At 38.7% G+C, this 13743-nt stretch overlaps 1 protein-coding gene across 1 annotated transcript in view; it reads right to left on the bottom strand.

Annotated features, from left to right (window-relative positions):
• LOC118833862 (cytochrome P450 3A9-like) overlaps window positions 1-13493 on the bottom strand; it is a 37997-nt gene extending 24504 nt beyond the window's left edge. The window contains exons 1-3 of the mRNA XM_036741278.1: window positions 13334-13493; window positions 4506-4599; window positions 1469-1521 (exon numbers count right to left, since the gene is read on the bottom strand). Coding sequence (XP_036597173.1) covers window positions 1469-1521; window positions 4506-4599; window positions 13334-13404 — 218 coding nt within the window. The 5' untranslated portion in view covers window positions 13405-13493. The remainder of the gene's footprint in view (window positions 1-1468; window positions 1522-4505; window positions 4600-13333) is intronic.
• Window positions 13494-13743: the final 250 nt, after the last annotated feature.

Genomic DNA, 13743 nt, shown 5'->3' with positions numbered 1-13743 from the left:
GAAAGTTGGCAGATGAAAGAATGAGAGTTCCGTGAAGGACAGAAGCAATAGGTGATAGAAAATTAGGTTGGAGTGGGCCTGGAAAGTAGTTGGAGTGATTAGAATAAAGAAAAGGATTCAGGATGAAGCATTGTGGGTACTTGCACCTGAAGTGAAGGGAAAGGATGACCATGATTATGAAGACAATTTAAGAAATGTGTTAGCATGGAATACTTTCCAGAAAAGGTCAATAGATTACCCTCCTGAGAGATTAAGACAGAATTTAGAATCTCAGTGTTCCAAAGCAACTAAGATGTAACACAAGGAGGAAAGATGTGGTGGAAGATGACTAGCAGGGAATAAGTCTAATAGAGTAGCACAATCACATCAGCCAAGGCCATTGACAGCTGTGCAGCTTTGCCAAAATGAAGTGCCCCTACACCTAGATGTCTTGTTCACATGCAGTCCCTATATACTTATCCCTTCACATATGTGCTCTATCCACATGTGTACCAATGGGTAGTTGTCCAGGCATAATTTCAACAAAGATCTCTTCTTCTCATTGAATTATAATGTATTTGTGGGAGAGTGAGCACAAAGTTTATAGAGACCATGTCCTGTTGTTGATTAATTTTCATTGCTATTTAGTTATATTCTCTGTTACAGAGCATGTGCCCTATGCCTAACTAGTAAGAGTAAAACATCCAAAATCTCTAGAATCTGGGATAGCTAATAGGAGTGTTCAGATTGACAAGGTATCAGGTGCTATACTAATGTTAACCAGTATGTTATTGGTTACTCATGGAAATTAAAGTGAGATTGGTTCATGTGATATTATGTAATTTGTAGTTCCATAAATAATCAAGTATCACACAATTATTTTTAACAGTTCTAACAATGCCACTGTCGTTTAATTCTTCACACTCACTGAGAATGATAGTTATTAAGTATGATTTATCACAAATTCGTTGGGTCCAGATTCATGTCTCAGAATTAATAAGATTTTAGACAATGAATTGTCTTTTGATGTATAATTAATTCTCAAAGAAATATTGTTTACCTTCATGGCACAATATGTTATTACCTCTCTGAGCATCTTTTTTTCACTACTATTTTTTTTAAATGTTGAATTGTACAAGAAAATGGAAGCTCCTTCAGGGAACTTCAGGAACTTTGTTCTGACATTGTATCTACGTTGCTCAGTCGGCCTGTGTATTGGTAGGCACTTTATAAATGTTTCTTTATTTCATCAACATTCACATTCTCATAGCACTGAACTAAAACAATGGGATATATACAAAATCCATGACCCGAAGTAATATACTAGGGCATCTGTTATGATGCTATTGTCCTGAACTAGAATTCTGTGGCATTAAACACATCTCTAATACCTCTATTTTCACAAATGCAATTGGGTTGAGTGGGAAGCTGTGGGTGACTGACCATGGAAATGTGTATGCATAATGGAAAGATAATTTGGAATACTTACCCCCAGGTTTTCCCATATTTTTTAAAACAAGTCATGTCAAAATCTGTAAAACCCTGCAAAAAACATTTTAAAATCAGATATTGGCATGAATTTTTAGTGATGAATGATGTTAAAATGCATTATATTAGGAAGTTAAATATAAAGTAATTGCATTTTTTATTATTGTTTTGATGTTCTCCACTTTTCCTGGAGATTGCTGCCCACCCCCCATCTTTACTCATTGACCTCTGACCCAGTTCAGATGTGGCCTCTTCCATGAAGCTTTTCCTGATGTCTCCAGGAGAAAGAGATTTCTCCAGGATCCTTGGTCTCTTGATTTTAACTCTACTGCCTTTTTCCTGTTCCGTGAAAACCTACTCAATATGAAGCTTTTACTATTGACTTTATTTGCCTTGTGCCTTAGGGTGGGAGGCCTTACAGCTGGCCTGCTGTGGCACTGGCCTGCTGAGCCAAAAACACTGGGCCTCAGTTGTTGATCTGTGCTGTGCTAAGAGCCTTCCACTGGCTTGATTGAACACTGTCTGCACTAGGCTGTGCTACCCTTCTAACCAAATGACCATTCCTAAAGTCTTTCCAAGTTATCTTAAATTAGAAAGTTGTTTCACTCTGTCATTTTGTAGGTTCTGTTCTCCATAATCCTTATAGAGGCTTGATTTAACACTGTTTCTGAAGGATAGTGGGGGGAACTTAGGCAACTTCCAGGCTTTTCTATGACATCTTGGCTCCAGCCCACTAAAAAGTTATTGTTAATATAATTATGATGATGAAATCTTTTGGCAAATCCCTTTTACATTTCACAGTATCTTACAATTTTCTATAGCTATTTCATATCCATTTCATGAGTCAATGTGTCTCATTTGATTCTCACAATTGCCTGATAAAGCAATTAGTAACTACTGACCCATCAAACTGAATCTTTGGATTCTAATTCTTTCCAATATGTGACACATCTTCCGACCTAAAGTTTCTCCTGGAATCTCTCCTATCTGGAGAAAAATCCTCAGTGAAAAGTGCACAGTAGTCAGTGAAAAGTCAGAGATCCTTCAAAATTGCTCTCAAAACCTAGGTTGAAGTTCTTCATCTCCCACAAGCTAGTTGGGTGACCCTGGGCAAAGTAACTAATCCATACTGCAGGTAACTCTATAAGACTAAAAGTTGTGGGGAAAGTCAGGAGGTAATAGCTATTACCTGACCTGGGAATTCTTATGCCAGTAAATTAGTCTAGTCATCATCCCCTGGAGCACTGAGGGGACAGGACTCAAAAGGAATTTCCCTTTGAATCAATGGGCAAATCTGCCAGAGAGTATTAATAACACTGACAACCACTCAGGCAGAAATTAATGTAAAACATTCAGTATCTAAGACTTGTTAATGAAGCCCTTTGCCCCATGAAAAGAGGGCCTGAATACCACTACACAATACATCTTAGAACACTGAAGGACAAGTGCATTACAACTTATTTTTAAGAAATCTGAGATTGACTCTTTGACCCAGCAATATCACTTCTAGGGCTGTATCCCAAAGAGATCATATAAATAGGAAAAGGACCCACATGTAAAAAAATATTTATAGCAGTTCTTTTTCTTGTGATGGCCAAGAATTGGAAATTGAGAGCATTCCCATCAATTGGGGAATGGCTAAACAAGTTGTGGTATATGAATGTAATGGACTATTATTGTGCTATGAGAAATAATGAGTAGGCAGACTTCAGAAAAACCTGAAAAGACTTAGATGAATTGATGCTGAGTGAGGGGAACAGAACCAGGAGAACATTGTATGCAGTTACAGCCACATTGTATGATGATGTAATGGCAAATAAAGTGGGACATTTTGTTGTCTTTTGATTTGGAGTACTTCTCAGCACTAAGGCAATCAAGTGCCTTTCTTTCAATCAAGAGTCTCTTATTGAATAGAGAATCTTTGATGACATGCTTAAGTCACAGGAAGGCTTAGATCACATGGGTTTAAGTAACATGGCTGTGATGTCCTCTGACCCTGAAGAAGTGCATATATACTATGAGGTTAGCGTTTTACTTGGGGCTCACTTATTGGAAGAGTGTCATGTGGAGATTCTGGGTAGCCTTTAAAGAGTCTTCCAGCTTTGAAAACCCAGATGCTGGTGCTTCTCTCTCTCTGGTAACAGTATATATTACTATAGTTAGGAGGTTAGAAGCCTGTCTACTGATTTGTGTTTATTTGCTGTTTATATAATGAATGCTTGTAATTTCTGTTTCTGTTTTCTCTGAAGTTCAGGGTGCTGGCTTTTTCCCCTGAACTAAGTGAATGATATATGTATGTTTAATTAAAGTAAGATTGTAAACTCCTTAAAGTTGCTTTCCTTACAAAAGCAGATCAGAGGACCTATGCTAGAAGCCCTCCTGTGTGCTGGTGTTATTGGTCTTTACACAGTCACAGTAGTAGCAAGTAGCATTGTTGTTACAGATGACAAATTAATAGATTTAGCTCTTCTCAGTAATGCAAGGTTCTAAGACTATTCCAAAAAGCTCATGCTGGAAAATGCTATCCACATCCAGAGAAAGAATTACAAAGTCTGAATGCAGATTGAAGCATACTATTTTCTCTTTCTCTTTATTGTTTTGTTTTGTTTCTTCTTTCTCATGGTTCATTCCATTGGTTATAAGTCTTCTTTACAACATGACTAATATGACAATATGTTTAATATTAATGTGTATGTAGAGCCTATATCAGATTGCATGCCATCTTGGTGAAGTGATAGGGGAGGGAGGGGGAGAAAAGCTTGTAGAACTGAATATTATAAAGTAAAAGTGAAAAAAAATAAATTTTTAAAAAAAGAAATCTGAGATCATACAAAGAATTAGAAGATCCTAGACTAGCTGAAAGTCCAAGCCTCTCATTTTACAGATGAGAAAACTGAGGCCTACAAAGAATAATTGATTTGCCCAAAATCATATAGCATAAACATCAGAGCCAGCATGTGTATACAAGTCTCCTGACTCAATAGCAAATGCTCTTTTCACTGCCCAAAGTGAGTAAAGGAGAATTCATAGAAACTTACTTTGCGATAAGAAAGAACAGTGCCAAAGAAAGGAAGAGGTGCTGGTCCTGGAATTCCCAGGTCCTTAAAGAGCTTGTGTGTCCAGGTCCCATATCTGTAAAGTGAAAAAAATACAAAGACATTAGAGCCAAGGCCAAGACCAAAGACATAAATGGTGCAGTCCACTTGTCATTAATCAGAAGAGGAGGAACTATAAAGGTATTGCTGACATAAGGCTGGGTTCACTCAGATCCATGAACCAAGCAGGCACTTCCAGAGATATTTACTGGCTCCCACAAACATCCTGAGATATTACACAAACCAGCTGAGATTCCCTGAAGTCTCAGTAAGACTCAGTAAGGCTTGAGGCAACACATTAGGTGTAGTCAACTTTGGCAAGCCTTGAATAAACCATTATCAGCATTGCTGCTGGAATATAACTCCGTTGTATTGTTCTGTGACTAGTACCAAACCTCTGTTGCTAGACAGGACCCAGTCCAGGGTCAATGCACCAATATACACAACTAAGAAAGTTCAAGAAATGAGAATCAGACATGAATCTCTTCTCTTCTCTTCAGGACCCAACCCAGTTCTGATGCCTGAGATACCTCTTGAGAACCAGAACACCAGACTTCACAATCATAGTTTACAATATCTTTCAGTGAACTTAATGACCCCTCCCAACACCAAAAACTTAGATACCATACCTCTTATTGTTAGGACCTTATATGCAGGAAGAGCTATTTACACCATTCCTAATATCCCTCCATCCTTGATACTAGAAAGAGAAATGACTATTTGCTATGACTAGCATATTCCCACTACTTACTCTTCCATTTGATGCAGAGTTCCCACATGACCAAGCAAAAATTACACACTTCCTTTGCCTCCATTTGCCATCCTCTTATTTCTATACATCATAGTCCTATCCCTCTCAGATAGCAATCTAGCTCTGCCCACCTCTTCCATTGTGTCTTCTGGATCTTCATTCTATTATCAACACATTTCCCTTTGTCTCCTGGGTTCTTATGGCTCAGAAATACTACTCCTCATGGAGGATTCAGTATATTCCTCTCTTCCTCCTTATTATTACTCCAAGACCCTAACTCTGTCATTACCAAACAACTTATTGTCCTTTGAGTTTTATACTTTCCAAATGTATCTTACCCCATACAGTTCTGGAAGCAGTTATATACTGGATTAAAGCCCTCTTTTCTCAAGCAGTTCAGATGCTGGCTCATTCTTTCCCTCTAATCTAACACTGCCCTTATGCCAAGTGACATCAATATTCAGTTAGTCCCCAAGATACCCTGGCCTCCCTGTTCCTTGATCTCAACTCCCATGTCCTACGCCTTCATCTCCCATCAGTTGCACACAGGGATAACAAAAACTTTGATCTCATTATTACCTTAAATATTCCACTTCTATTGACAAGGATTCTAAAATTGTCTTGTCTGACCATATCATAAAATTTCTTTTCTCTACATATCTTATTTTGATCCCCAAACCACCACCATTCAGTAGCCTCTTAGTTATTGGCTTCACTTTTTTGGTAAAAATAATTTTATGTTAACAAGCATTGGCTCACATTCCCTCTATCCTCATTTTCCACACACACACTGTGAAAAGAAAAAGGGAAACAAAATCTCTATAACAAATAAACAGTCATGCAAAACACATCCCCGTATTGTCAATATCTAAAAATGCATGTTTCCCTCTACATTTCTAGTCCACCACCTCTGTCAGGAGATGGACAGCATTCTAAACTATCAGTTCTTTGGACTCAAACTTAATCCTTATGAGAATCAGAGTTCTTAGGATTTTCAAAATTGATCATCTTTTAAAAAATATCAGAACATTAATTCTTCTTTTGGTATTGCTCACTTTGCTTTGCATTCAGTTCAAAGTGAGATTTAAGTCTTCATACTCTTCCTCCATCCTTCCTTATTTGTTTGAATTTTTACTTCAATTCTACTTGAATTTCTCCTTTCAATTCTACTCCAACTATGAGATATGTACCCTCGAATATGGTAAAAATTTCTAAAAAGCCTGGATGGGAACTATATTATTTTCTTTTCTTGTTGTTTATATGCCACTTCATGTGATTCTACTATGACATAGGCTTCAGTGTGGGGGTAAGATTATGACTATAGTTGCAAAGGCTCAACTCTTTAAGTTTTTGCCTCACAATACAATTTCAAATTTTTTTTTTAAAGAACCTTGGTTCTTTGAAAGAACCATTCATCATCTGTACATTTAATATTGATATTATTTCCTCATCAGGGTATAGTTTCCCTTCTTTTTTGCTTAGCATTTCTGTTTGCTGATTATAACCTCAAAGTAGTTAAGTTCCATAAATAGACTATATTGTATTATGTTACTTTACTACATCTATGTTATGTTGTGTTGTATTGTATTCTTAGGCAGGCTCCTTCTCTTGCCTTAACCTCAAGTCCCTCATCTGTCAAATGAGGGAGAAAATGAGGGAGTTGTAGAGGATAAGCCCCAAGGTCCTTCCTAGGTCTCATATCCTATACTCCTATAAATACCATAGTACATCTTTTCCCTCAGACAGCAAGGCACAAAGAAGCATACATTGGTTATTCTAACTTCCATTACAGTACTTAAGATCATAAATCTAGAGCATTAGGAGGCTTCCATGTCCATCTTCAGAATCCTCTCATTGTATAAATGAGAAACTGAGGATCAACAATTTAAGATACTTGGCCAAGGTCACATAGGTAAGTGAAAATCAAGAGAATCTTCTGAATTTAGGTCCTTTCATTCTAGAGTACATTATCATTCTGGTTTGCTAGGTGCCTCCTAAGCCATCAGTGTTGCTGTGATTTTGGCATGAATGCAGGAGGATCCTATGGAATCTAATATTCATATTTCCACAGCTTTTTGGCCTTATGGTATTTCTTGATACCTCTAAGAAAAAAAAACTGGGCTATTGGTATTAGAGTATTAAACTAACTCCCTGTTCAATAACAACTTCATTTGTTCCAAGCTGGTCATTTTTTTTATATCCATGTGGAGAATTACTAACAAGTACCTTTTATTCGCTTACAGTGAATTTCAAAAATCCTAGTATGGAAGGGGAATAGGAACATCAGCTTCTATTACCTGGCTAAATTAGTATGATTCAGAGTCTGCAGGGAAGAAAAATAAAAAGGAAAATTTATGGTGTTCTTCTGTGAATCTTCCTCTCACATTTAGCACATGAAGCCACTAACCAGGCCCCTATCCCCCAGCACAAGGAGCGTGGGACAGAGTCCTCTGTGCCGCAGAAGCAGAGATCCACTTCAAAAGCCAGGGGAAAGGCAATCACAATGATCAAAAAGCAATGTAGAAAAGCAAAGACCACAGATTCTTACTATGGGGACAGTGAAGATTAAAATATGAATTCAGAAGAGGACAGTATTGACACTATGCCCACATCTGAAACCTCAAAAGGGAATAAGAACTGGTCTCAAGGCCAAAAAGCCTTCTTGGAAGAGTTCAAGAACAATTTTTGAAGTCAAATTAGAGATGTAGAAGAAAAATTGATCAATTCCTTTAAAAAATACAATTGACAAAATATAAAAACAAATTGCTGAAGAGAACAACTCCTTAAAAAGTAACATTCACAAAATGGATAAGGAGGTACAAAATCTAACTGAAGAAAACAACTCCTTAAAAAGTAAAACTGGTCAAGTGGAGAAGGAGGTATAAAAGTTAACTGAAGAAAACAATTCATTAAAAATTAGTCTTGGGCAAGAAGCTCTATGAGGCATCAAGAATCAGTCTAACAAAATCAAAAGAACAAAAAAACAGAAAATGTATACTTCATTGGAAAAATAAACTTTCCTGTTGAAAAGAGCAGAGTTCAATGGAAAATTTCATCTTAAAATACAAAATTCGAGACACGCATAAAAGGTAAACAAGAAAGAAAAAGAATATGTTATTCAAAAAGGGCAAATGGTTTGCATCTCTACATGGAAAGATGATACTTGTAAATCTCAAGAATTGTATCTTTATTATGTCTCATTTTCTTTTTGGAGGGGGGAAGGCAGGACAATTGGGGTTAAGTGACTTGCCCAATGTCACACAGCTAGTAAGTGTCTGAGGCCAGATTTGAACTCAGGTCCTCCTGATTCCAGGGCTGGTGCTCTACTTCCTGCACCCACCTAGCTGCCTCTGTATGTTTATTATGTCATTTAAAAAGGATATACATGGACCAAGGATGTGGGTATTAATTAACTGCTGTGATGATAAAAAGCCAAATTAAGGGGTATGTATGCTTATAAATTTGACAATCTTAGTGAAATGAATGAATATTTACAAAAATATAAATTGCCCAGATTAACAGAAGAGAAAGTAAAATAGTTAAATAACCCCATCTCAGAAAAAAAGGAATTGAACAAGTCATCAATGAATGTCCTAGGAAAAAAATCTCCAGCGCCAGATGGATTTACATGTGAATTCTATCAAACATTTAAAGAACAATTCCAATACTACATAGACTATTTGGGAAAACTGGCAAAGAAGGAGTCTTACCAAATTCCTTTTACCATACAAATATGATACTGATACCTAAAACAGGAAAAGTCAAAACAGAGAAAGAAAATTGTAGGTCAATTTACCTAATGAATTGTAATATTAATTAAGTTGGGGCTTGTTTTACTGTTTTAGAATGCTAAGTTAATTAAGTGTCTTTGATTGAGCCTTATTAGGTGCAAAGCCCCAGGCCCAAACCCCTACTTTCTAGGTGCTAAGTCCGTGTGAGCATGAAGACCTCAGGGTCCTGAGGGGAGTGCTAAGACCAGAGCCAATAGTATGCGTTTTGATCGCTCAGATGACATTTGATGACGTCCAAAGACTGTATAAAAAGAGGGAACAGAGATATTTGCTTGAGGCTTTCACTCCTGGAGGAGTGTTGGCATGGGTCTCTGGGCATCTGCTCTAAGAGTCTCCCAGCTCATCATCTCAGATGTTGATGGTTCCTTGGTAACTATGAATTGTAATTTGGTCTGTTTGTATTGTGTATATTTGTAACTTGTTTGTGTTTGCTCTGAAGTTCAGGTTGCTGGCTTTTCTTCCTGAACTAAGTGAGTTTATATGTATATGATGGATTACAGTAAGATTGTTAACCCCTTAATGCTACTTTCCTTTGTAAAGCAGATCAAAAGAACCTGTGCTGGCATCGTTCTTGTTGTTGGTCTTGTGTTAGTTTTTCACCTCCACAACAGCTGCTAGTCAAATTGTTGCTACATGAATATAGATGCAAAAATTTTAAATCAAGTATTAGCAAAAATATTACAGCAACTTAGGAGAATAACACACTTTAATCAGATAGGATTTATACCAGGAATGCAAGGCTGGTTCAATATTAGCAAAACTATCAGCATAATTGATCATATGAACAACAAAACTTACAAAAACCATATGATTATCTCAACAGATGAAGAAAAAGCTTTCCACAAAATACAACACGCATTCCTATTAAAAACACTAGAGAGGATTTACATTTTAAATTTATCTGTTGGGAGACCCAGCGCAGCCCTCCCAGTGCAGCCGGAGCGGGAGCACGACGCGCATCGCGGACCAGGATGCCTAGGAAGAAGGTCGTTGCCCGGTTCGGAGCCGCGGCCAAGGCGGCGGCGACCTGGTTCCAGCAATGGGACGACTGCGGCTGGCGCGGCGGCCCCTCGAGGAAAGCGTTGGGCGGCACGGCCGCGGGCAGGAAGCGGGAATGGCTAGAGCGTGGCAGCTCCAGCAGGGGTGGCAGCAGCCGCAAAGAGGACTGCCTGGCAGAGCTGGCCTGCAGCAGGCTCGGCCCGGGGCCAAGTGGGCGGCCAAGCCAGCAATGCCGTGCAAGGCGGAGGCAGGACAGGCCGTAGTCATCACAGAGCCGCAGCACACCAAGGAGCGGATAAAACTTGGAAGGCTCTAAGTGCAGAGGGAAGCTTTTGATTTTGGGGGTGACCAACTGGGACCTCATTGTTTTGAAGGAAGTGCCTAAACAGCAAGCTGCTTACCGCAACCTGAAGCAGAACTTGGGGGACCTCACTGATATGGCTGTCTCTCCGGGGTTCAAGTGAGGACAGTAGTCTCTGGGCCCTGTGCTGCTCACAGTCTCCTCATCATCACAGAAGGGAAGCTGTGGAGCTGGGGTTGAAATGAGAAGGGGCAGCTTGGACACGGTGATGCCAAGAGAGTGGAAGCTCCCAAACTCATCCAAGTCCTCAGCAAGGAAGTAATTGTGTCCGCGGCATGTGGGAGGAGCCACACTCTGGCTTTGACAGAAATTGGCTCTGTGTTTGCATTTGGAGAGAACAAGATGAGGCAGCTTGGCCTTGGTAACCAGACCAATGCTATCCCCAGCCCTGCACAGATAATGTACAATGGCCAGCCAATTACCAAAATGGCTTGTGGGGGTGAATTCAGCATGATAAGGGACTGCAAAGGAAACCTCTACTCCTTTGGGTGCCCTGAATATGGTCAGGTAGGACACAATTCTGATGGGAAATTCATGGCCCAGGCTCAGAGGATAGAATATGACTGTGAGCTGGTCCCCCGCCAAGTAGCCACCTTCATTGAAAAGACAAAAGATGGACAGAGTTTGCCAGTCCCCAACATGATGGTCCAAGATGTTGCCTGTGGCACCAATCACACGCTCGTTCTAGACTCTCAGAAACGTGTAATCTCTTGGGGGTTGGGAGGGTATGGCTGACTGGGCGGCGCAGAGGAGAAGGATGAGAGGGTCCCTTGCCTGGTGAAGCTCTTCGATTTCCTGGGCCACCGGGGCCTTGCAAATCTAACATCAGCTACACCTGCTCCTTTGCCATCAGTGAAGCCAGTGGCCTGTTTTTCTGGGGTGTTACCAACACTTCTCCGGAGTCCACCATGTATCCCAAAGCTGTTCAAGACCTCTGTGGCTGGAAAATTAGAAGCTTAGATTGTAGGAAAAGCAGTATTATCGTGGCTGCAGATGAGAGCACCATCAGCTGGGGCCCATCTCCAACCTTCGTTGAATTGGGTTACAGTGATCACAAGCCCCAGTCTTCCACCGCTGCCCAAGAAGTGAAAACCTTGGATGGCATTTACACAGAGCAGGTTGCCATGGGCTACTCACACTCCTTGGTGATCGCAACGGATGAGGGTGAGACTAAAAAGAAAAGCTAAAAAAAATCCCTGAGCATAATCCCCGCACCCTCTTCTGATACCAGGGCCAGCTAGGCTGCTGGAGGCCCCTCCAGGCCGCTGCAGGCAGCTGTCATTTCCAATGTGCACTGGGACACAGAAGGAGAATGAGAAGAGATGACACAGTGAAAAGGTGGCCCGAAGCTCCTATTTGTTAGTCTTTCCGAGGTTCCATTTTATAAGCAAATTCAACATTTACTACCTTTTTACTGTATGATTTCCGAAGAGTTTCTCACACCCTTCCGCTACCCCAAATGTTAGTCATAATATTTGCTCTTAAAAAAAATAAAAACACTAGAGTGAATAGGAAATGGAGCATTCCATAAAAGGATAAGTAACTTCTAAATAAAACCATCAACAAGCATTATTTGTAATGGGGATAAGCTAGATGCATTTCCAGTAAGATTGAGGGTGAAACAAGTATGTTCATTATCACTACTATTATTCAATATGATATTAGAAATGTTAGCTTTAGCAATAAGAGAAGAAAAAGAAATTGAAGGAATTAGAATAGGCAAAGAAGAAACTAAGTTATCACTTTTTGCAGATGATACGATGATTTACTTAGAGAATCGTAGAGAATCAAGTAAAAAACTACTTGAAATAATAAGCAACTTTGCAAAGTTTCAGGATATAAAATAAACCCACATAAATCATCAGCATTTCTATATATTACTAACAAAGCCCAATAGCAAGAGACAGAAAGAGACATTCAATTTCAAGTTACTGTAGATATTACAAAGTATTTGAGAGCCTACCTGCCAAATCAAACCCAGGAACTATATGAACACAACTACAAAGCACTTTTCACACAAACAAAATCACATCTACTCAGTTAGACTTAGCTCTTCTCAGCAATGCAAGGATCTAAAACAATTCCAGAAGACTCATAATGGAAAATGCCATCCACATCTAGAAAAAGAAATATGGAGTCTGAATGCAGATTGAAGCAGACTATTTTCTTTTTTTGTTTGTTTTGTTTTTTGTTTTTCTTTCTCACGGTTACTCCCATTTGCTCTAATTCTTCTATACAACATGACTAATGTGAAAATATGTTTAATAGGAATGTATATAGAGAGCCGATATCAGATTGCATGATATCTTGAGGAGTGGAAGGGGAGGTATGGAGAGAAAATTTAAAAGTTATGTAAGTGAATGTTGAAAACTAAAAACAATTAAACTTATTTTAAAAAGATGAGCATTAGCAAATAACCTATAATTTTTTGGACAGAATGAAATGCCTTTTAAATGTGAAATTTAAAATAATAGGGAGAAAAATTGGAAAGGTTAAAACAAAAACACAATTGATGTGAACTCAGATTTCTTTAAGGACTTTTCTTTTAAATTACTTGATCAATAACACAGGAACATCCTCACAGTCTATTCTTTTAGGAAAAGACAATAGAGCCTTTGATCAAAGAGTTTCAAGCTTTCCCTTGGTACTTTTTCTCAAAAACTATGTCAACTCATTTATAGAAACAAAGAAAGTCAGCATTTTCAGTTGCAGATATTCAAAATAACAAATATATCCTTATATATATATTATGCCAAGAGTAGAAGGAACTAGAAACCAATCATTGTGAAATGTCCTATGACAGTCACAAAGGAGCTGGGTCTAATTCCTCGATAAATTGTAAGGGGAAAAAAAAGACGTTTTCACTTACAGAAACAGGAGAGTCAGGAAGAGAACAATCAGTGCCCAGGTGCCAGCACTTAAGCTTGGGATGATGTTCATTTTCAAGCTCTCTAGTCAGCTTTTTATTTCTCTCTTTCTCTTGTCTCTCGTTGCTCTTTAGTTCTTAATACCTTGACTGGAATATTCTGAAAGGAATACATAGACTGCAAAACAAGGGGTGGAGTTAAAGGGACAGCCAATGAAACTATGATCTAGCTGGGAAGTTTTATGGATCCCATACAAATACTCATCCCTGAAGTCTCAGAGTTTATCTTTATGTATATATTGTAGGAAAGAAGTACATGGAATCCTATGATGGTCAGTTAAATTCAGAAAACAATGATTAAACTTGGTCATTTTAAATATGTAATAGTAATGATACAAACATCTTTGATTTTT

Source organism: Trichosurus vulpecula, chromosome 1 (assembly GCF_011100635.1).
Source record: "Trichosurus vulpecula isolate mTriVul1 chromosome 1, mTriVul1.pri, whole genome shotgun sequence".
NCBI classification, from domain to species: Eukaryota; Metazoa; Chordata; class Mammalia; order Diprotodontia; family Phalangeridae; genus Trichosurus; species Trichosurus vulpecula.
This window is presented reverse-complemented; position numbering and strand designations above follow the sequence as displayed.